The following is a 25653-nucleotide window of genomic DNA, read 5'->3' as shown; positions in this document are numbered from 1 at the left end:
TGTCATAAATAAATTATCATACGTGGGTATGTTTCCAGGATCTCCATTCTGTCCCATTTATCTATGTCTGTTCTTATGCTGATGTCAAACTGTATTGATAGTTGTGACTTTTAATATATATTCTACTTATATTGCTTTTTCAAAGTTATTTTGACAATTCAAGGTCCTTGATTTTTCTATATGAAGAATCAGTTTGTCAATTTCTACCAAAAGCTCCTGGGGACTCTGATTGGAATTGTGCTAAATCTGTACATCAATTTGGAAGAGAGTCAACATTTTCATGAAGCTAGATCCACGAACACAGTTTATCTCTCTCTATATGCTTAGGTCTTCTTCAAGTTCTCTCACCAGTGTTTAGCAGTATTTAGCACAGAAATTCACACATTTGTTAAAATTTAACCTGGTACATCTTATGGTTTTTTTCATGCTATTGTAAATGGTCCTTTTTTTGATTTCATTTTTAATTGATCTTTGTTAGCATATACAAATGCAATTGATATTTGTATATTAACCTGGTATCTTGTAAAGTTCACTAGTAGTTCTGATAGCTTTTATATAGATTCTTCAGAATTTTCTATGTAGATAATTGTCACTTTTATCAACTGCAAATAAAGACATTTCATTGCTTCTTGTCCAATTCATATGACTTTTCCCCCTTAATGAACTAAGATCTCTAGTACAATGTAAAATTAAAATAGCAAAAGTGGACATCTTTATCTTGATTCCCAATCTTCAAGGGAAAAATACCTTTTTCACCATTAACTATGATGTTGACTATAGGTTTTTGTGGATACCTTATTATTATGTTGAAGTTTCCTTCTATTCCTACTTTTTGACAGTTGTTTATGGGGAATATATGTTGAATTTCCTCAAAATCTTCTCTGCATCTATTGAGAGTTTCATATAATTTCCCTTTTTTAGTCTGTTAATAGAATTACATTGATGAATATTTTTAAATATTGGCCCAACTTTATAGTCCCTGGAAAATACCTCCAGAACATGATGAGTTAATAGCTGGATCTAATTTGCTAATACATCATTAGGGTTTTGTGCCTACATTCATGAATGAGTGAGTTATTTATTTATATATTGTTATAATGCGTCTGTCTGGCTTTGGTATCAGGATAGCCTTGGCCACACAAAATCAATTGACAGTGTTTCTTACTATTTTCTGGTATACATTGTACAGAATTAATGTTATTTCTCCATTCAATGTTTGGAACCATCTGGTCTTAGAATTTTCTCTATGGAAAGGTGTTGGTTTTCTATGAACTTAATTTGTTTAGTAGACACAGCCTATTCAAATTATCTGATATTTCTTTAGTGAACCTTGATAGTTGCACCTTTGTAGGAATTGGTGATCAAATATGGGATGTAAAGTCGTTCTTCACCTCCTTTATCATTCCTTCCGTGTTGGGGTAATGTCAGATGATGTCCCTTCCTTCACTCCTGATATTGGTCACTTTAATTTTCTCTTTTTTTGATCAACCTAACTAGAAGTTTATCACTTTTCAAAATCTTTTTTTCAACCACCTTTGGTTTCATATCTTTTCCATATTCTTGTTCCAAGTACAATTTCATTGATTTCTTTTTTTTTTTTTTTTCCTAATGCGTTTATAATGGCCTAAAGAGCAATAAAATTTACGGAGGGAAAGTAGAGACAGCAATGATTCTGAATCAAGAATCATTTCAGTATATTCAGACCCTGACTCTGAAGACATTTTTAGGAACACCTTTATTTTAACATCGGTTACTTAGTCTTAACAGATATACAAGCCTTATAATGATATCCATCTATGTCTAGGATAATCCACAATAGCTTTTTCAATATACACAAGTTGATTCTAAGTCATATGGAAGCATTGTGTCCTATGTAATAGGCAATGGGTTTGTTTTTGTTTTGTTTTGTTTTTCTTTCTTGGTGGTTATAAAATAATGAAGTATCCTACAGTAGATGGTATTTTAGAGTTGATGACAAATGGTCTGTGTCTTCAAAAGCCCAATATGATTTGCAATGAGGTAAAAGTCTGCCAATGAATTAAGACCGAGTGGTCTTATAGCTCAGGAAAAAAGCAATATTTGTGGCTCAAACTTGGGTTGATGAAGGATCAGGAGAAGGGAAAGAGATGCAAAAGAAACACCACACAGAGTGGTGAAGATGTGTTTGGAATGGTGTGCTCAGTCAATCATGTGGAACACTGAATACTAAGAACTTTTTCACTGCGTCCTGCAGGTAATGGATCAATAGTGAAGTTGAGTGGGGAGTGATCGACTTCAGGAACATGAACCTGTCAGCAAGAACCAAGGAAACTAAAAGAAAGGAGACAAATGACAAGGGAGGCTTCCAAGAAGGAGGCAGTGAGCATTAGTAATGGAATAGGGAGAAAAATGAGATCGAATGGTTTCAAGTTTGAGTGGGGATTATGTTTACAGTACAGAGTCAGAGACGTGAGCTGGACCAACTCTGCTGTTGGAGGTGAGGCTGGAGGAGATGACGGGCCGCACCGCAGTGAGAGGACTCAGGCTGGGCAACTGACTGACCATCCCAAGAACACATATGTCCCCTGGCTACTGAAATATGGACCTGGAACAGAGGAGAAAATTCTGAAGTAGAGATACAGATTTGTGGCTTTTCCACCTGGAAGTGGCATTACCAACATGGAGAAGATACAATGAAAGTGAAAACATCAACCCTAGTCAACACGTCTGAGGCCTTTCACGTATCAGACAGCAACACGGGGCTTTTCAGATATTAACTCAATACGTTCTCAAACCCACGAAGGAGGTGCCATTATGGTCCCTGTTGTAAAGACGGGAAAACAGAGACGCAGAGGACTTAAGTCCCATGCAGAATATCACCCAGCTGGAAAGTTACAGAGCCCAGACAAGAACCCAAATAATCCGACTCCCAAACCTGCTCCACACAGCTTGCCTCTGGCAAGAGTGCAGGGATCCTTATAGAATGATATATTTCGGGGATAAGTGAGCTCAGACACAGAGACAGAAAAGGAGCAGTCAGAGAGGTAAATTGTGACAAGAATGCGCTTCTACCACGAGGATTATAAATACGCACCACGCCAGATGGTCCTTACAGAGAGTATGGGAAGGAACGCCACGGATTCGCTGTATGGATTCTATTTAAACCATTCTCAGCCACCAAGTCATCTCTGTTATCCATTTTTAAAATTTTGGGATGAGTGGGATCAGTTGAAAAAAAAATAAACGGACTCGTTTTTCAAAGCTGTGGTTTCATAGATGGTAGTTGCAAATGGCTCTGAAATTAAAAATAGAACCTAGAACAATGATTCTCCAAGTGAGTTACTGGGATGGGAAGGATCCGCAGGCTTTGAAAACTTGTTTAGAAATTCAGATTATCATGGCCCTCCTCAGACCTACTGAATCAGACACTCAGTGAGTGGGACTCAGCTCCACCCTGTGTGTGACAAGCTCTCCAGGTGATTTTAACATAGGCTCAAGTTTGAAAAGGAGAGTTCTAGAGGATGGGATGATCTAGGCGTGAGTGACAAATCTTCAGGCTCCCCTGTCCCGATCAGAGAGGCCATAGTACAAGACCATTTCTGGGGTCCAGGTCTCAGCAGGTTGCTTGATTCTCCAGGGAGTCTATACACTGTGGAGCCAGTTCAGTAAAAAGTCCTTCCTTTCTGGAAAAGATGAAGTTCTTTTGCTCCGGTCGTCCTCATCTGGAGATATGGAGCAGAACGGCCTGGGGCTTGCACAGGATTTCACCCAACCCCATTGCTATAGTTCAGCTCTTGAATGTTCCCCCAAAGCTATGTGTAGAGGCCTGGCTCCCAGGGAGGCCCTATTGGGAGGTGCTGTGGATCTTTAGGGATAAGAGCTTTATGGGAGGTCCCAAGGTCATGAGGGCATGGGGACTGTGTGGCCTTCATCTCTTCCTCTTTCTCTCTTTGGCTCCCTGGCTCCTGAGGTAAGCAGTTTTGCTCTGCCATGCATTTCCACCATGGTGGGATGCTTTGCCACAGGCTCAGAACAATGGAGCTATCAATCATTGTCCGGAACCTCCAAAACCATGAGCCAAAATAGACCTTTTCTCACTTTAAGTTAATTATCTCAGGTGTTTCATTATAGTAACAGAAAGCTGACTGACAGAATCTTCACAGAAGGACATCCCCCGATTTCTCCAACCTTGAAGTTGACATCGCTTTATCAACCAGAAAGTGCCACCAGGAGGCAGAGCTGGTTCAGAGGCTGCCAAGAAGTTGCCAAGGAAGTCAACAAATAGATAAACAAATAATTTTTTTTTAAAGAGAGAGAGAGAGAGAGAGAGAGAGAGAGAGAGAGAGAATATTTTTATTATTTATTTTTTAGTTTTCGGCAGACACAACATCTTTGTTTGTATGTGGTGCTGAGGATCGAACCCGGGCCGCACGCATGCCAAGCGAGCGCGCTACCACTTGAGCCACATCCCCAGTTCAACAAATAAATTTTAAAAATCTTTAGGCTTTGCATGGGAAGTTTAAAGTCTTCAACTTGCTGCAAAAAAATAAAATAAAATAAAAACAAAAACAGAAACCTCTTAGTCAATCTAGCCTCCTGCCTCTGTCAGGCTTAACCCCCTTCTCTGCATTTCAGTAACATGTGAACCACTTGCCCTTGCTTGCCACACATCCTGCCAGCTTACACTCTCCTGGCTGTCCATGTCTTGCTGGACTCTGGTCTGCCATCCATACACACATGACCATCAAACTTCTCCCTACCCAGATCCCCCTTGGGGAAGTTTTCCTGCCCTTGAGCAATACACTCCCCACCAGTAGAGATATCTACACAGTTTGCACCTGAATTTCTTAATCAGCCAGTTAAAAAAGAAAAAAAAATGACAAGCAGCTCTATGGGAATGGCGTCTTAACCAGAGCTTAAAATGGAAGGGAACAAAAAAGGACGCAGAATTAATGGAATATCCTAGACATTAGTGACTCCATTTTGATTCTGGGACTCGATCTTAATCTGAAACTGAAATTTATAAACTGCTAAGAAAAAAAAACCTAAGATACCCTGTTCCCACTACCACAGCCCCCCTACTTTTCCAAGTTCCTTTGAATACAAAAATCTGTGATTATCCAACCAGGTGCACCCAAGGGCAATTCTAGCTTGCTCCACCCGAGGTCATTTCCAGCTTGCTCCTCTTCCTTGTTAAAAAAAAAAAAAAGAAAGAAAGAAAAAGATATAAAAACCTCTATTCAATGATTCTGGCTGTGACACCACTCAGCTGGTGGCCTGGACAACCTTCCCTATCAATAAACTTTGCTCACTGAGCACGAGACTCTGTCTTGAGAGATTTCTTTGAGCATTCTGTCCTAACAAGAAGGACTCCTGGGTTTCCCTGTTGGGGGTAAAATCAAGAGTCATGCTGGTTTATTCAGAAGTTCAAGGTGAGAATAAGAAGACTTCTCTCCTGGAGAAAATATCCTGCCCCCCCCCATCCCACCCTCCAGCCTTCGTGAAAGGTGGGGCCTTGACCTCTCCACTGATTACTCAACACAAATGTTTGGTTAAGAAGACTTTGTTTTGTTACCTTCTGTTATCTGGGGAATCCAACTTAGAGTTACTGGACCACAGCAAGAGGGGGTAGTCATTCCCAGATGAACAAAGGCAGGAGAGGTGGGCTGAGCCACGGTCACAGAGGCCACACTGCCCCGGCTGACCTTCATCCTTCCATGGACTGGTCCTTTGTCCCACAGACAGTAAGCACTGCAGAAAACCCACCTTCACCTTCATCTTCTCCGCACCCGGCATGAGACCATCACCAGCACCCACATCTGACCTCTCGGATGGCACTTCTCCACTTTCTTGGTCAGCTCTGGGTATCCCTGAAGAGCAGCGGCTATTCTGCACTAGTGAGGGGAGGCCATCACTGGGCAGATAGCCCAGCTATTGATCTTCAAAAGGCCCCACAGAACCGAGCCCCCAGTGGGCCGCTGTGGCCCTCTCTAGCCACAGGGGCTCTCTAGCTAATCTCCCCTATAACCTCCTTATTATTACCAAATCTCAGGGTCTACTGGTTGTGTATCTACAGGTTCACCCAAGGACATGCCTCACAGGTCCCTACCCTCTGCCACAGCTGTACCAGATGTTTCCATGGTAATAATATCTTGCTTCACCTCACAAGTAAAAATAAACCTATGATCGTGCACTCAAGTTGAGGGACTGAACAGGAAAACGGCCCAGGGTGGGGCCTGCAGAAGGTAGAAGCCTTGTCTTTCCAGGTCCTCCTGAGGCCCTAACACCAGCTGCACTCCGGCTAACCCTCCACAGGTGCAGACGGTCCCCGGGGTCCTTCAGGGAGCTGGCTCAGTCCCCCACCCTTGTGCACACATTAGAATTACTGCCCAAAGTGGGCCAGCAGAACCCATGTGGAGCCATCAAAGGGGTTTCCCGGAGTGGCCCTGCCCACACTGGAGACACCCTCAGGGTCTGGCTAGAGAAGCTGCCAAAGCCAAGCAACTGTCCCCAAACTGTGCTTTCTTGGGGTCTGCTCTTTGCCATAGTTTAGCAACTTCCAGACTGGCCCCAGCCCATAGGGACCTTCCTCTATGTCCCACTGCCCTGAGACTCTGGGCTCTTGGGGACCTGTACTCCTTGTACCTCTGTGTTTGGTATATTCTTAACAGGCAAAAAATTATTCAAATTCGGATTAAAACTGGAGTACAAAAATAGGGATATTTTAAAGTGTATTATACTCATACGTAACAGTGGGGTTCATTCTGACATATTCATAAATGCATGTGAGATCATTTTCTCCATTTTGACACCCCAGCACTCCTCCCTCCCTTCTTCTCCTCCCTCCCGCTGATCCCCTTCATCTACACTGCTGGTCTTCCTTCTTTTTATCTATTTTTAAATTGATGCATTATAGTTATATTCAAAAGGCAGGATGCGCACGTGCGCGCGCGCGCGCGCACACACACACACACACACACACACACACACGTGAGGTTTTAAAAACCGTGAAAACACTGACTTCTCCCCCTTGCCTCCTGGCCTCACCTTCTGGACGGCTATAGGAAGCTTGGGCTGGAAGCATGTTTAGAACAGGAACATGGAGAATGAGCCCATAAGGCAGGACTCCAAAGCCAGCCGATCTGCACGTTCAAATGCACTGGGGCAGGGAGGGGCGATTCACACTGGTGCTCTCCCTCCTAATTTAGAGATCAAATCAGCCTCAAAGAAATTATAAAAATAGATTCACTCTTTTCCCGGGCACATCTAGCTGAAATTGGACGTGACCACTGTTTATTTTGTAGTGAAAGAGGAATTCTAGAATATCACCATCAAGTAGTCTACCCATAAGATCCGGTCTACCCAGAAGATTCCTTTCCAGATCTAAGAAAACCCATGAGCAAAAGTTACCTTCACTTTTCTATACCATGGGCCAGATGTGAACATATATATCTTAAGATGCTTTATGTGATGGATTTCCAAAGATGAGACTCCTCAGAATTATTTCCCCAGAGTTTCCAAGGTGAAAATGCCATGCTGTTCTAGTTAATGTATGCTTTGCCCAACATAAAGCACTTGCAGCCAATTTCTGTCCAGTTAGTAGTTTGCACTAACCAGTTTCCAACAGGAAATACTGCTACAAAATCTGAATTAAAGACACTAAGGGCAGTACCATCCCAGATATCCCCACCATTCAATGGGGCAGTTGTAATCAGATCTTCACACCATTCCCTAGACACCTGAGGTTCCCAGGGGCACAGGCCTTACCTGCCCTTCATCTGCTCCATCTTCCACTCCATGCACCTGCAGCCGGGGTGATGCTCTGAGGATAGCAAATCCTCTATAAACAACACAAATCTCTTGTTAGTAAATGGGGCCTTTCTTAAAACTGCACAATATGCATTGCTTAGACTCCCCAAACGAACTTGTGATTCAATGTCCATGCCGCATGGAAACATCCAGGGTATGAGATGGCAGCAAGCTGGCGATAGATGCTGGTGGTGGAGGAGGCGTCTCCCATGGTGCCCAGAGTGCAGCCTGGAAGACCCTCTCTTGCAAGGAGCTTAGCAAGGGTGAGCATTCATTCTCAGGGAAGGTGTTCAGGTACACTAGGATAAATGCAGCGGAGCTGGGGGGCACTGCATACAAATGAGGATGCTCAGGTGCTCAATGGGTCAGAGGGTGAAAGTGTTTACCTGGGATGTTCTCTTCTGAGAGCATTTAGACAACGTTGGAACCCGAGAGGTGAGCTCTGTCTTGTCCTCCTTCAGCTACAGATGAAACTCGAGGCTGGGTATCGAGGAGACCTCGCTGGTGCACGTAAGGCTAAGATTCTCAGGAACATCCACGTCACACACATCTTCATATAACTAGGGCCTGCTGGGCCCTTGGCATTGCTTCCTGTTTGTTCAAATTCAAAACTCTCCAGCTACCAAACACTTTGCGCTTTCAGACCAATTTTACATGCTGATGCCTTCAGCCCAAATCCCCAGCATGAAATATCAGACAGAAAAGACACCAACTTGACAGCCTACGGCCCTACTCACTGGCTGATGGTGTGTGTCTGTGACCTGCACCTGGAGGCGACAGTCATGTGAGAAGGCCTTGAGTGGGGTAAAAAAACCTCTGAACCTCAACAAACATGTGCTAACACCCCTGAGATCCCAGCCAACGCCCGGGAGAAGAACACAAAGTAACACCCTCCCTAAAAGAAAGATGGATTCCTTCCACAGGTTTTTGGACTAAGGGGATTTTGTGAATGCTTCTGGAGAATTTTCAAAGCACTCTCTGAAGCAGCAACTTCACATTTGTGTTTGCAAAGTGCAATGCTGCATGCAGGCTGTGGTGCATGTGGCCACCTGCATAAGTTCAGGTGAGTCGGGGTGTGGTAGGCAGTAAGTATATTTTAAGCTACTTTTCAAAAAAACTGTATTTGGCAAGAGCTACTTTTAGGAAACAATTCAGGGAATCTGTCCTCTGCTGAGACTGGAGACCAAGACCCCTTTAGGAAGTGATTTTCTTCCAGGGAATCTATTTGTTCCTCAGGTTATGCCTGAGCTCCCCACCCAGAGGCTGGTTCCAGAGAAGCAAAGGCTGTCAGGGGCCACCATCAACATAACCTTGACTGATGTCCTGCCTCTGGAAACTCATTGTGGGGCCCATGATCTCTGTGCTAAATATAAGCTGAGCAATGAGAACAGAATTCCCTCTTTGCCAGGCCCCGACCTGTCAAAACTGTCCTGCTTCTCACAACCTCCATTGAGGTGGATATTATTTGGGCAGCCTCTTACTAGGTGTGCAAACCAAGGCCAACCTTACACAGCTGAACACTGGCAGAGCTGGGCTGTCCAGCCATCTCCTCGACAGAGTGGGCAATGATTCAAGTGAATGAGTCACCAAGCCACCAAGACCATGGTACAGGGGCAGAAGGATTTTAATAGCCACCAAGGCACTAGGTACACAAAAAAAGGCAACTTCACTGGGTAGTTTTAAAAGTTATATTTTAGTAAAAATATCAGTAATCCATGCTCAATGTTTTCGGAAGGACCCCAATAAATTTAAACTTGGATGCCAGGAATAGCATGAAAATAAACCTATCCTGAAAAAGACACATGATACAGCTGTTAGAGCCTCCAAAACATATCTGGATATAATTTTTGAGTTATATCCAAAAATTAGTGAGGATTACTTGCTGATAAAAATAGATTATTTCTTGTACAGGGTCGGGTTGGGGGGGATTGATCCCAGGGGTGCTTAACCACTGAGCCTCATCCCAGCCCATTTTATATTTCAATTAAAGACAGGGTCTTGCTACATTGCCCGGGGGCCTTACTAAGTTGTTGAGGCTGACTTTGAACTGGTGATCCTCCTGCCTCAGCCTCCAGAGCCACTGGGATTACAGGAATGTGCCACTGTGCCCGGCTAAAAAGGCATGGCCTTTGGAAACAAGTTTTCCTAGTGCCTCTATAATTTGATCATGACATTAGATTTCCCTACAACCCTCCTGGAATATCTTTAGTATTAAAGTTGAACCACAGGCATGGTTTTTTTTTTTTAATTAGTTGTTGATAGACTATTTTATTTATTTGTATGTGGTGCAGAGAATTGAACCCAGTGCTTCACACATGCTAGGCAAGCATGCTACCACTGAGCCACAACTCTAACCCCCACAGGCATGTTTTAACACTTAGTTACCACTGAGACCTTAAAAGCTCCACACTGCATCACATCTACAAAACATTGGTGGAGTATTCTTTCTACGAGTGCAAAGGGCTTCCTTCTGATGCTGATATGTCAGTTTGTTTCCTTTGTGTGGTCTCCAGCAATTAACTACAGTAAGGAATATGTCATATAAAGATAACCATTGCAGGGACAAGCAAATATGTCTTTTCAGAAAGTCTAATAAAACCCAAGGAAGTCTGGTGCAATCAGAATTCCACACCATGTTTCTGAAGTCCAAGAATGGTTCTCCACTTGCCTATCATGTTGCTTCTATTTTTTACAGATCTAAATGGAACAGGGCTGAGGAAAGAAATCCAATCTACAAATCCACCACTGTCTGTTCCCCCTGCTTTCTTCTACGATATTATCATCACTTCTATCCATTTGGATTCTAATCCAGAGATCCCCAAGAATCTAAAACTCATCAAAGGGAAAACTGGAATCATTCATTTATTCCCCCAAATCATCCCATCACTATCCCCAAGCATAACTTGGTCTCTTAGATGTCCTCAATCATTTGTGTGTATATCATTCTCCCCAACACCGGGAGGCTAGGCAAAGCAGACAGCTTGTGTGGCCCGACATGTTGTGTATACACAGGAAACATTAGATCTCACGAATACATCAGAAGAATTAAAATGGCATAAAATCATCTCAGAAATTGTAGCATCTATAATGAAGGGAATTCAGTAGAAATGGTCAACAGTACTCTCCCAGTCAACTGTCAGGCCTTTAAAAACTGTGCAGGAGAATGTACACAGTGCTGCCCAGTTTTCATATTACACAACACTGGCAAAGTTCTCAAGGTACCTTTCCATGAGTAGGGTAAATGAATGATTTAACAAGGAAACACTTATACTTTTCTTTTAAATGTTTTGCTTCAAAATGCCATTCCTTTGCCTTTGAAAGTTTTGTGAACCATTCTCTACAAATATGTATAGACAGATTCCTTCCTCAGTGTAGGTAACTGATACCAGTACATTCCCACCATGTGTCTTGAGTTGTCTTAGAGAGAGAAGGGCAGCACCAACTCTTGATCATAAACTTCTTCAGTGAGGAAAAAGTATTCTTATGGCACTTAACAGAAGTGAGGTGTGTACATTACTTAACAGCTAATAACAATAACTTATTTCAAATTTCAATCTTTAGACTTCGGATTGCTCACTGAAAGATATATAACATAGCGAATCGAATGAAGCAATCAGGAAGCATTTTCTGAGGTCACTATTTAGATTAAGCAAGTTCCGTACAACATAAAATCTTTGGCCATAGAAATGGGGTTGTTTCATAAATAGTTGTAAATCTCTACAAGGTGACTTGAAATTGGCATTTTTTCTAACAGTATAGGCTCTACCGGGAACAATACAAGGCCATGAAATTTCATAAAAATAATGCTTAAAAACTCGTCCTCAAGGAGTTTAAAATCTAGGTGATGGTGTAGAATATATAAATAATATTCACAATCACTGACACCTTACAGAATTAGTCCACTTCCTAAATGACTTACTCCCATGCATGGTTCTCCTTCCAGTTCAATGCAGTTTCTTCTCTCTGTGTACTGTTGGAGATTACCCCTTGACCTCTTGATTTGATTTTATTTTTTTAAAAAACATAGTTCAGTAAATTTTAAAATGTCAATCTTATCTCAGAATTTTTTCTGTTAAAGAAACAAACACGTTGCGCCATCCATCTACAACTTAATTATGAAAATTAAGCCTGGGAAAGGCAGCGTGTCCTTTGTGGTGTGTCATAGACATGGAGAAGCACACTAAGGTCTTGAGATACCATGAGATACCCCAAAGGGCAGTCTTTCCTTCCTGGAGTTTCTAGGCTATTAACCTCGGAGATGTTTCCTTTCTGAGGTCAAAGTGCAGGAGTCCACCTTCAAGGGGGCTTACCTGGTAATTTGTGTCCTGGTGCTGAAGTCAAGAGACCTCATGGAGCGTAGAACTTCAATGCACCCCAAGTACTGCAAGAGGAAGAAACATAAATCATGAGTTCTGGGAACTGAGAGGCAGAGATAATTTCTAACGACAACAAGGGAGATTTTTGGAAGCAATACGCATTTCTTAAATCACATTTTAACTCAAAATTCTGTGCCAAGACTTTGTTCTGTTTCTATGAAAGCAAACATTCAAACCCATAGGAAAGCATCCTACTACTTACATTGGCACAAAACGTGATTTTCTAAAACCTATTAGTATTGTCATTTTATTTGGATGCACATTCTTTAAAGCTTTTATGGGGGTATAACTTTCACGCTATAAAAGGCAGACATCTTAAATGTTAGCTCAACATTATTTAAGTACATATTTGCCATGAAACTGCAAATCAGACCCTATAGTTCTAGTTCTTTTCAAAACTTTAGGGTAAATTTAATTCTTTAAAAAATTTTATTGGAGCATGATGCGTATAACGTAAGTGGAATTCATTGTGGCTCTTCGTACATATACATACAATATAACAATTTGATCATTTCATCCCCCAGACCTCCCCCTCCCCAAATCTCCTTCATCGAATCTACTCGTCAATTTTCATGAAATCATTTTTCATTCTATTTTCATGAAATCTTTTCTTCTTCTTTTTTCTTTCTAGCTTTCACATGTGAGAGGAAAATAAATGACCCTTGACTTTCTGAGCTGGCTTATTTCACTTAGCATGATGTTCTTCAGTACCATCCATTTTTCCTGCAAATAGCACAATTTGTTTTTCTTTATGAACAAATTAAACTCCATTGTGCACATACACCACATCTTCTTTATCATTCATCTATGGATGCACACCTAGGATGGTTCCATAATTTGGCTATTGTGAATGGTGCTGCTATAAACATGGGTATGCAAGAATCTCTACAATGTGATTAATCCTTTTGGATAAATACTAAGGAGTGGTATAGCTGTATAATGTTGTGGTTCCATGCCTAGTCTTTTGAGGAACAACCATACTGACTTTCAGAGCCATTGTACTAATTTACATTCCCACCAACAGTATATAAAAATTCTCTTCTTCCCAGCCTTTCAGCATTCATTGTTATTTATATTCCTAGAAGTTTATAAAAAAAATTTAAAAAGAATGAAAACACTATATAAACCAACACTTTCATTAACATTAAACTTCATTTTCTAATAAATATATTTTGGGGGTCTATGAATAAACTAAAAGTGGCATTTAGTTTACCAGAAAACCCTCTTCTGCATTATTCACCATAAAATTTTCAGAAATTCAAATTTATCCATCTCAATGTATAGCTAAATTTTGATCCGTTTCACACATGAAAATGTATGGATGGATACAGGGACATAACAAAAATTCTGGATAAAAAATAGATAGAATTTTTATGTTCTTAAGACCTTGAGGAGTTCCAAGGTGCAGATGATATAGACAAATGCTTTTAAATTTAGTTACTTTAGACAAATGCCTTTAGATGTAGAATTTATGAAAAATCCTCACGGTATGGTACATAAAAGACTGTATTTGAATTATTCCAAAAACCTGAGTTTGGACTTGGCTTTGTCATATCTTGTTATGTTAGTTTAAGCAAAACTTTACGCTTCTCAGAGCTTAAACCCCTAAAACCCCATTAATGGGATGGTTCCTCTGCCACTGCATGATCACCAATATCACAAAGCTATTGAAATACCACCTCTGCCATCCCAGCTATGTGAATTCCACAAAGATATATGAATTAGACTACCACTGACACTGCAGAGTGCTGTGGCTGTTACAACTGACAGCATCAGTTCCTGTGCATAACAGGGCCGATGTCACAGTTACATGACAACCACCACACTCAGAGTCACAGAATCATACAAATACCGCACGCACACTGCAGAGTTATGTGAAAACACCACAGCCAGCCACACAGAGCTATGTGAATGCCGTGCACACCCACGTCCTAGGTGACGAAATACCACAACCACCTTCCCAGGGTCACGTTAATACCACAACCCAAACTGCAGGACTGTGAGATGGCACTCTACCCCAAAAATATGCAGGACAGCCCCACCACCATTGTAGAATGATGTAAATATGACAGCAATGTCAGAGTTCTGTGGAAATGATGGACAACAGTGCAGTTATGTAGCTGTATTTGTTACATTCATTACAAAGTCTATGAAGACGTTCCCCATCACAGGTGTGTATTGACATGAATAATACGACCAGGCCTGAGTTTCAGAGGTACTATATCTACCATCATAATATTATATGAAAACCATAACTGATGTTGCAGTGTATGACCCACCTTTCCATAGATGCACATTTTTTTTTTACTTATTTCTTTTTTCTTTATGATGGTAGAATATTGTTTCAACACAGCTTTTGCACCACTGTGACCATTAGACCTGACGACAATATAAGAAGAGGCAAAGCTTATTTGGAGCTCACAGTTTTGGAGGTCTCAGTTCGTAGATGTCCACTCCATTGCTCTGGACCCAAGGTGAGGTAAAACATCATGGCAGATGGGTGTGGCAGCTCAGAACATGGTATCAGGAAGCCAAGAGAGACAGTTCCACTCTCTGGGGACAAAATATGCACCCCAAAGGCACACCCACAATGACCCACTTCCTTCAGCCACCACCTACCTGCCTACAGTTACCACCCAGTTAATCCCTATCAGAGGATTAATGTACCTTAGGTTAAGGCTCTCGTCAATCCTTTTACCTCTAAACTTTCTTGCACTGTTGCACACATGAGCTTTTGGGGCAAACCTCATACCTAAACTGTAACATTCTGCCCCTCACTCCTGAAGCTCATACCCATCTCACCATGCTAACTACCTTAGTCCATTTCCAAAAGTCCCCATAGTCTGAACAGTTTTAGCATTGCTCAAAAGTCCAAGTCCAAAGCCTCCTCTGAGACTCAAGGCAAACTCTCAGCATGAGCCTCTGTAAAAATCAAAAGCAAATGACATATATCCAATATATAAAGGCACAGAGTAAACATTTCCACTCTGAAATGGAGAAATGGGGACATAGAAAGAAGGAACGGGATCAAAGTAAGACCAAAATCCAGCTGGTCAAACAAGTTCTGTGACTCCGTGGCCAGCATCTGAGCACACAGCACCATGATGTGCTTTCCAAAGGGCTTGTGTAGCTTCATCCCTACGGCTTGGCTGGTTGCAGCCCAAATGGTCTCTCTGATGGCTTGTCTCTGCTTGATTCCTGTAGCTTTCTTTGTCCATGGTACTGACATTTCTTAATCTTGCGGGGAGGCAGGTCCCTCCGTTGTAGCTTCAGTATTCTTCTCACATCTCCATGCATTGCCCTCTCAGAGGCAGCCTGCAGGGACTCTGACCCGGCTGCATTTTGCCTGGCCTCCCCAGCCTTCCTTGGAAATCTCAGTGAAGCCTCCTTGACCCCCGAACTCCAGCATCCTGCATTCCTGCAGAACCAGCACTACGTGGCTGCTGCCAAGATCAGCCACAACCTCAAGAGTAGCCAAGCATCCAGGGGCCCTGGCTGCTGCGGTCTCTGTGCGCCTGAATGGCTGAGCATGATCAAACAACTTTCTAGGCAGCCCGGTGCAAGCAGGGGGCCCCCCCTGCTCTCCTCTCAAAAGAATGTTTGAGCCTCAGATGGGTGTGATCTTGCCTGTTCCTGAGGTGCCCTCCAGCCTTCTGTCCTAGTGTCTCTGTGTAACTTAGCATCTCTTTAGGGACTCCGTCTTTAACGACTGCCCCTACCTTAGTCCCAGTTTTAGTCCCACTTTTCAGGTCCAAGTTTTTCAAATCTTTCTGCTCTGCTTTCTGCTCCTGACTATCACAATAAACGGGATTATTTTCAGGGTCCAGAAGAAATTTGAAAAAGATCCACTCTTGGATGCATAGTAGCTTAATATCAGAAATAAAGAATCAAGAGAAAAACATTCTGAAAGCATCCCACTAGTCCAGAATTAACATTATACTGAGTGAAGAAAAACTGGAAGCTTCCTTTCTGAGATCTGGGGCAAGACAAGAATGCCTACTTTCACCACTTTCATTCACATAGTACTGGAAGTCCCAGCCAAAGCAATCAGGCAAGTCAAAGAAATGCAGGGCATCCCAAATGAGAACAAGGAGGTCAAATCAACACTGTTTGCAGAGATGCGATCTTATATACATAAAACTCCAGATACTCCACACACACACACACACACACACACAAAAAAAAAATTTTTTTTAGAACTAATTCAGTAAAGTTGCAGAATACAAAAACAGCCTATAAAAACCAGTATCATTACTATACACCAATAGCAAATTATCTGAAAAAGAAATCAAGAAAGCAACCTCATTTACAATGACTGAAAAAAAAATGAATAAATAAACTGACAGGGAATATATTTAACCAAAGAGGTGAAAGATTGATGCAATATAAAGCATAAAACTTTTGTAAAAGAAGTTTAAAAAAGGACACTAAAAAAATATGGGGAAACATCCCTTGTTCAACGTTTGGAAGAATAAATACTGTTTAAGATGTCTTTACTACCCACATCACCCTACAGACTCAATGCAATCCTTATTAAAGTGCCAATGACATTCTTCACAAAAATAGGAAAAAAAAACACCTAAAATTTATATGGATTCCCCTCCCCAAGGAGTCCAATATTCAAAGCCATCATGAACAAAAAACAAAGCTAGAGGTATCACATTACCTGACTTAAGAACATACCACAAAAGCTAGTAATCAAAAGTGGAACCACTCAGGAAAGCAGTATGGAGACCCTTAAAAAAAAAAAAAAAAAAAAAAAAAACCTAGGAACAGGACCACTCTATGACCCCGCGTCAGTGATTACCCCAGAGAACTCAATGCAGCCTACTGTAGTGACACAGCCACCTCCATGTTTAGAGCAGCACAGTTCACAATAGTCAAATTATGGAACCAACCCAGATGCCCATCAACAGATGAACAGACCAAGAAAATGTGGGCCACTACCCCATGGACTTTTACCCCACCATCAAGAAGAAGGACATGGTGGCATTTATCAGGAAATGTGTGGAAATGGAGAAAATCATGCTAAGTGAAATAAGCCAGGCTGAGAAAATCAAGGGTCAAGTGTCCTCTGTAAACTATCTGAGTAAGATAAGGAGAAGAAGGTGGTGGTGGAGGGGATCAGACATCATAAAGAGATAGGGAAGATCAGTGGAGGGGAAGGAGGGGAACGAGAGCAAGGGAAAGGGGAAGGAAGATGGAATTGATCTAACAAAATCATGTTAAATACACAAATAAAGGAACCAAAGGGAATTTCACCTGTGTGTGTACCTAGAAAGGACCCATCAGAAATAAACAAATAAAGGAGTGAAAGGAAAACCAGTACAGGAGAGGAGGGAGAACAGGGGGAGGGAAGAAGGAAAGAAAGGAGGGGTGGGGACTGAAATCATAGGCCTCATATGTATCATTTTGTCAAAAGGAACCCACATGTTATGTCTAATTATTATGTTTTAATAAAAAAAACAAAAACCACAGCATAGGATTGACATGACTACAGACATACAGATCCAAGGAACACAACAGAGAGCACAGAAGAAACCCCACAAACTAGAGCCAGCTGATCCTCAACACAGGCGCTAAGCAAGAACACACACTGGAGAAAGAACAGTCTCTGGACCCAGTGGTGCTGGGGAAAGGGGAGGTCCACACACTGAAGAAGGAAGCTAAAGCTCTGTCTCTCCCAAGTACAGAAGTCAACTCAAAGTGGACAAAAGACTTCATAGTACAACGCGAAACTGGAACGTCTAGGGGAAAAAAAAATGGTGAAATACCTCATGACATGACTGATGTGGGCAAGGGTTGTGGGATAAAACACCCAAAGCCCAGGAAACCAAAGCAAAGTGAGATGAGTAGGATTATATTGGATTTTAATATAATTCTGCACAGAAAAGGATACCATCAATGGAGTGAAAAGACAACCTGCAAAATGAGAGAAAATATTTGTAAACTACACATCCGATTAGAAGTTAATATCCAGAACATGTAAGATACTCAAACAACTATAGCCCCCCACAAATGGCTGATTTAAAAATGGGCAGTGGACCGAAATAGAAATTTCTCAAAAGAAGACACACAAAGAGACAACAAGTACATGAACAAATGTTCAGTGTCACTAGTCATCAAGGAAATGCAAACCAAACCAACAGTGAAATGCCACCTCATCCCAGTTGGAAACAGTATTACAGAAGAGAGAGAGAGAGAGAGAGAGAGAGAGAGAGAGAGAGAGAGAGAGGGAGGGAGGGAGGGAGGGGGGGGGGGGAAAGACCAACAAAGAGCTCTCAAGGATGTGGAGAAAAAGGAATCCCTACATCCTGTTGGTGGCAATGCAAACCAGTATAGCCAAAATTCCTCAAAAAATTAAAGATAAAACTACTATATGATCCAGCAATCTCACTACTAGGTACATATCTAAAGGAAACAAAAATCAGTATGCTGAAGAGATACCTGCACTCTCATGTTTATTGTGCGACTGTTCACATTAGCCCCCAAATGGAAACAACCTAAGATTTCCTCATCTGATGAATGCATAACAAAAATATGCATGTATTCAAAATGGAATATTATTCCACCATAAAAAAAGGATGGAATCTGACATTTGCAACAACACTGAAGAACTAGAAGACATCCTGTTAAGCGGAATAAGATACAGAAAGATACTATGTGATTTCACTGGTATAATCTAAAAATATTGATGTTACAGAAATAGAGAATCAAATAATATTTACCAGGGGCTGGGAGAGTAGTGGGGAGGGAGGGAGAAGAAAGATTGGTCAATGGGTACTGACTTACAGTTTGGAGAAATAGGCTCTGGTGTTCTGCTGCCTTTGGGTGACTATAAATAATAATGTACTATATATTTTTTGAAAGTTAGAAGAAAGAATTTTGAACATTTTTTTTGGCAGGAGGGATGCTGGGGATTAAACTCAGGGGCACTCAACCACTGAGCCACATCCCCAGCCCTATTTTGTATTTTATTTAGAGACAGAGTCTTACTGAGTTGCTTCGTGCCTTACTTTAGCTGACATTGGCTTTGGACTCTGGATCCTCCTGTCTCAGCCTCCCAAGCCACTGGAATTATAGGTACACACCACAGCACCTGGCTGAATTTTGAACATTTCTATGACAGAGAAATAATAAATGTTTGAGGAGACAGATGTTTATCTTGATTTGAACAACACACCATATATACCTGTGTCAAAACACCAGAACCCCCCACGAGGATGTGTAATTTCTATGTGTCATCTTAAAAATACATATTTTGAAAAGCATTCATGAGTGAGGGGTGGGGAACCAAGTTACTTACGATGAAAGAAAACGCTGAAAAAAAAATAAGATTCTCTTTCAGCCCCAGATACATGAAGACAAATAACACCATCAAACATCTAAAGATAAGAAGTATTGAGGCAAACTAGCATCCAAGTGGGAGGGCGAGCAAAGCCTGGGAAAGTTAACCACCCACAGACACCCTCTGAGAGAAACAGTCCAGGAACACAATGAACGCAGCAAAGAGGACCATGTGGGTTTCAAGAAACGACGAGGAGAAAAGAGTCAACAAAAGTCACAGGTACATTATGCCTTAGCAATTATGCATGGCTTTTAATGTGTATTTCATTAATCATAACCAGTAACCAATATCTCAGAAGGTGTCAACATGGACAGCAAAGTGTTCAAAGGACTATTGTGCTTTATCAAGGTGGGTCCAGGCTGATTAATTGTAGGTAGCAGTAGAAAAATATGCTTCCTTGTGTGTACAAGATTATAAACAACTGTAAAAAGAACAGAATGATCAACTTCCAGACCACTATGGAACCAAAGGAAGAAACAAACAAACAAACAAAAGACACGTGTCATTCAGTAAAAATAAAGCATAAAAATAGAAAATGTCTGAATGCAATATAGAGGACATACAAACATCAGTAATAGATGTTGATCTGTGTTTATCCAAATACCTCAGTGATTCCAATAATCATGAACGGATCAGACCTGCCAACTAAAGGTCAAAGACTTTCACATGGTTAAAAATACATGTGTGTTAAATAAAATCGCAAAGGAACTATTAAAAAAATAAACATTCTACATTAGGCAAATGCTAGCGAAAGAAAACGAATATGATGTGGGAAGCATCTCATTCAAATGGGCAAGAAAGAAAAAAAGCATGAAATAAATCTAACAAGCAATGTGTAAGACCAAATTGAAGAAAAACTTAAGGAAGGATGAATGACTAAAAGAAAACCTGCGTCCTAGTCCATTTTGTATTTCTATAACAGAATCTCTGCTGTTGGGTGATGTTCAAAGAAAAGAGGTTTCCTTTGTTCCTGCTTCTGGGGGTTGGAGGATCTAACTAGCACAGTGCCCGTGTCCTGATGAAGTTCCCTGGCTGTGTCACATAGGAGAGAAGCAGGAAAGAGAACCTGCGGAAGGAGCCAAGGTTTGGAGAGGTCTTGCTTTTTAACTCTGGCAGGAATTAATTCACTCCGTGAGATCAACAGTAATCCCCTCAAGGGTGAACCACAGCACCTGCATTTATGGAAAGACGTGCCATGCTTTCTGGATTGGAAGGTTTAAATAAAAACATACCCACACTCCCCCCTAATTAATGCACAATTTTACTGTGATGATAGTAAAAGTCCTAACAGGATTTCTTCCCCAGAACTGGGGGAATTAATTCTAAAGCTTATAGAATGAAAACAAATCCTGAAGAACAAAGAAATTTCTGAAGAAGATAAAAATGAAAAGGAATGGGTGAAAATTCCATGATGTGGACCCAGGAAGAGGGAAGTCATGCAAGGGATTAGGATGGGGGCCAGGAGGAAAGCATGCGTATCGATTGGTCAGAATCACTGAAGAAAAGATTAGCCAGCAAATTATTGTGACAGTGTGAGTCGCTACACATTAGGAAAACAGTATCTGGAGATATCTCCGCCCAGGGCTGCTGTCTACGGTGCTGTAACGCATTATACACGTTGCAGTGTGAGAACTGTATACCCTTTCCAACATCCCACCTTACCAATACACACAAAGCCTAAAAGAGTTAAAGAGCAGGAGCTAAGAAACACAATTATAAAAGCATACAAGAAAATAAAGAATAACCTTTTTATTACAAGACCAACACTGAAAAGCTGCAAGCGGACTCATGAGAAACACTAATTTTTGTAGAACAACAACAACAACAAAAAAAAAACAAAACTAGGATAAGTAACTTGAAAAATTAAATAAAGGCTAAGAAAAAAATTCCATAAGTTTAACTGAAAAATACACACACACACACACACACACACACACACACATCTGGAGTACTCAAAGAGTTTCTGTGAGTTGTTAAGTCAATCCATCAACTCAGTAGAAATAAAATGGCCAAACACAAATGGTAAACTCACAGGAGAAAGACACTTGGCTGATACACTGTCCTCTTAAGAGTCAACTAGTCAGAGACATTGAAGTTAACACCACATGGAAATAATTTTTCACCTAGAAGAATAGCCAAAGTTGGTAAGACAAAGGAAAATGGATCCTGTCACACCATCTTGGAGAAAATATAATTTGATTAAAACCTTCTCCAGAGACTATTTGTAAGTCTCTATGGGTATGAAAAATGGTATGCCCTTTGATGCACTCATTTCACTTGTAGAACTCTATTCGCATCTGAGATGTGAAATTGTATGTGCAAAGGTAGGCGTTACTTTGTTGCCTGTTTCTAATGAGATTCTCAACTCCCTCCTGAAATGTTTATCAATACGTGTACCGTTAGACAGCTCGGGCACAATTAACCATGGGTCCCAACGCAGCCATTGTTTTAAATGATGCACACAAAGATCCCCAAGAAACACTGTGAAACCCTCCACATTCTATTGGCTAAAGCAAGTCCCAGAGTCGGAAGATCCAAGGGAAGGGACCACCCCAGGGTGTGATTGCGAGGAGACTGGGTTCACTGGACCCCCCCTCTGGAGACTTGAGTGCAGAGAGAGGAAACAGAGTTGGAGGAGAGGAAGGAGAGTCAGCAAGGGGGAAAAGGAACAGGAGGAAGCTCTTACTTCTGAATGCTTTTCGTAACCATTTCGTAAAGAATGTGTTCACTTTTTACTTGCATAAATTCAAAATAATGAAAAACTTTTTTAAAAAAAATCTACCAAAAAAATAAAACGATCATGCTTCATAAAATTGTATCCCCATGGTATGATCAGAAAATGACCAATAGACATCAGATGACTCAAATTACAAGGGATCTGGTGCCTCCTTGCTCAATGGTCCTCAAGAGAGAGGACACAACATCTTTCTTTGTATGTGGTGCTGAGGATCGAACCCGGGCCACACGCATGCCAGGCGAGTGCGCTATGGCTTGAGCCACATCCCCAGCCTCTCAATGGTCCTCTTAAGAGTCAACTAGTAGTGACCATGCCATTTCCATGTGAAGATGGAGACAGAACAGGCAGCCAGCCTCGTCCTCAGACAAGTCTCAAGTGGACTAGACCACTGGTGGCCACCAGGGAGACCGAGTCACTGAATTCCACCCTGATGGTCCCAGCGACCGGTCAGGTATAAGTAGGTGATCCCAGACAGACCAGCGAATCACAGTCTTGGGAGTGTTGCTGGAACTGTCCAGGAATGACAAAGTCACACCCAGCTTCTGAGCGCTGTGGAACTAATGGTAACAGGTGATCCTTCCTCTTGCTGCTCAGCATCTCGCTTTCCTAGACACAGGAGGTCAGGAGAATGTGTGAATATTTAATCCTGGTGATTTCCACCCTCAGTGGCTACATAGAGACATCGTCTAACATTCATTTGGAAATACGATGTGTTATTCTCAAGCACAGCTCATAAGTGGGAATCTAACCTAAGACCTAAAAAAAATCATCATGACTTGAATATTTTATTGTTAGTATATTCAGTGCCTTGCCTTTTAGACTCTGGTACTGAGAAGACAAAAAAAAAAAGTCTCTTAAATGACTTTAAAATCCTTAAGCAATCATGAAAGTGAAGCTGTTAATAAAATCACATTTATTTTTTAATAACACATAAAACTCTTCTACATCACTCATGTCATCAATTAATAAATACATGTCTGCATCTGTGAGGATGAACCGGTAGAAAGAAATGGAATCTGTCTCCTATTGCTTAGAGGTTACTAGCCATGCCTATGTGGTTTACTAGTCACGCCTATGAAAGCTACAAGTGGAAAAACAAAGAAAATGTGCCTAACCTGGATTAAAGAGAGATTGCTGGGTAATCAAAAAGGGGGACCTTGGGTACCACACCTATAAGCTATCAGTCTAAAACTACTAATCTCTAGGAATAGTCTCCTGGCCAGCAACATCAGGAGCACCTGGCAACTTGTTAGAAATGCAAATCCAAAACATTCCACAAGCTCTCCAGAGGATACTACTGACCATTCCAATTTGAGATTTGACTGTATGAAGACCTGATCTCCATTTCCAAGTTTTCTGGGTCGCATTAGTATTATTTATTGTAAGGAAAATACAAAGAAATTCAGAGACAAGATGCAGAGGCAGGAAAGGTGGCAGAATGGCAGAGTGGCCAAGCTGCCAGCTTTATTTATATCTTTCTTTAGGTGGTTGGCATCATTAGTACATATTGTTCCTTGTATCACTAGGCAGGTTACAGACTTGGCAACATTGTGCAGCTTATTCCTCAGTTACATACTAAATTGCAATGTGCCATATTAGGAGCTTTGTGTAACTCTCAAGAAAGCCCATTGTATAAAGTTACTGTTATGTGGACAGGTTTAGGCTCAGTGAAACATTGTGGTTGTCTAACAAGAAAGTCCCTTTATTTCCAAGGAGCTGAGTCCCTGAGATCAAAGTCAAGGCTGATAAGACTCTAGCAGCATTGCCACAGCAGCTGGATGTAGCACATGTATTTGACATCTTACTAGTTCCTAGGAGAAACTACAGGGCCTTCTAAGGGGGAAACAGAGTGCCAGTTACCCCCCCCCCCCAAGGAGTTTGCTCACCAGAGGAACACTTCCACGGTCAGAATCCCTACAATTTATGGGCTACAGAAGTTCAAGTCTTGGTTCTTGTAAGGTTTTCCAGCTTGCATCTCTAAAATTTTCAAAATTCCTTCCACAAACCAGTTCCAAAAGTTGCTGAACTGCATGGTCAGGTTAGTCCCACTAACAATTCCACCTCCTGATACCTTCTTCCAAGGTTAACACTGGAAATTTCTTGCAGTGGTTTTCAAATAGTCTCCTTCAGCCTCAGTATCCTTAAATGACAAGTGTGATGGCAATAGCTACTCCCTGGATTTGTCACTCAGCTCCTGGCCCACCATGTAGCTTAAGATACCCTGGGTATTTTTATTTTTCCATTTAATCTAGGTTCTTAGGGGCACCTTTATCCATGTATCTGAGGATTCAGCTACAGTTCACACTTAGCTAAAGCTGTTTAAGTTTCAGTGTGTTTTATTTCTTACAGCTTAGATATGAGGTGTCCCCCAAAAGCTCATGTGTGAGAAAATGCAAGAATATTCAGAAGTAAAATGATTCATTTATGAGGGCTGTAACTTAGTCAGTGGATTAATCCACTTAAGTGGATTCTCTGGGTGGTAACTGCAGGTACGTAAGGAATGTCTGCAAGAAGTGGGTCAATGGGGCTCCGCCATTGGGGTTATAATTTGTCCCTGGTTGAGCAGAGCTCTCTTTCTCTGATTGCTGGATGTCATGAACTGAGCAGATTTCCTCCACCACACCCTTTTGCCATGATGGTCTGCCTTACCTCAGGTCCAAAGCTCTGGTGTTGGTGAACCGTGGACTGAAACTCCAAAACTATGAGCCAAAATAAACTTTTCCTCCTCCAAGTTGTTCTTGACAGGTATTTTGATCACAATAATGAAAAGCTAACTAAAACAGAAATTGTTATCAGGAAGTGAAATTGTTGCTGTGACTAACCTGACCATGCAGTTCAAAACTGGTTTGTGGAAGGAATTTTGAAAAGTTTAGAAATGTAAGCTGGAAAACCTTAGAATTTTATAAGTGGAGCTTAATGAGTGATTCTGGTGGGAGCTCAATTAGAATGCTGATAGGACTGTGAACAGTAAAGACTGGGCTCATGAGGTTCCAGAGGGAAAAGAGGACTGTTGAAAATTGGACAAAAAGCCATTTGTGTTACATTCTGGAAAATAAATTGTCTACATTTTTCCCATGTCTTAAGACTTTTTTATGAGGCTAAATTCAAATGATTTATCAGTTATTTAATCCACTTAACCAGATTAACTGGATAGTAACTATAGGCTGGTAGTGTGTGATTCCATGCCTGTAACATGGAATTGGTCCATGGAGGCATGCCTTTGAGATTTATATTCTGACCACGTTGAGCAGAGCATGTGCTTGTGTACCCCTACTCCCCGTCATGTCATTAATTAATATGGCAGAGGAAATTTCAAGACAGAACAATATTCAGGTGGTGGCATGGATATTGCTGGTGTGGTATATTTTAGTTAAGTTTACTGTGGATCATCAGGAGAAGAACAG

At 41.4% G+C, this 25653-nt stretch overlaps 1 protein-coding gene across 2 annotated transcripts in view; it reads right to left on the bottom strand.

The window, feature by feature from the left end:
• SHC3 (SHC adaptor protein 3) overlaps positions 1-25653 on the bottom strand; it is a 176425-nt gene that overhangs the window by 113406 nt on the left and 37366 nt on the right. For both annotated transcript variants that reach the window (XM_081263309.1, XM_081263310.1), the window contains exon 2: positions 12099-12169. In XM_081263309.1, the coding sequence (XP_081119435.1) occupies positions 12099-12169 (71 nt within the window). The remainder of the gene's footprint in view (positions 1-12098; positions 12170-25653) is intronic.

The sequence above is a fragment of the Spermophilus citellus genome, assembly GCF_964194105.1.
Source record: "Spermophilus citellus genome assembly, chromosome: 12".
Taxonomy (NCBI): Eukaryota; Metazoa; Chordata; class Mammalia; order Rodentia; family Sciuridae; genus Spermophilus; species Spermophilus citellus.
Note: the sequence above shows the minus strand (reverse complement) of the source record. Positions and strands in the feature narration are given on the sequence as shown.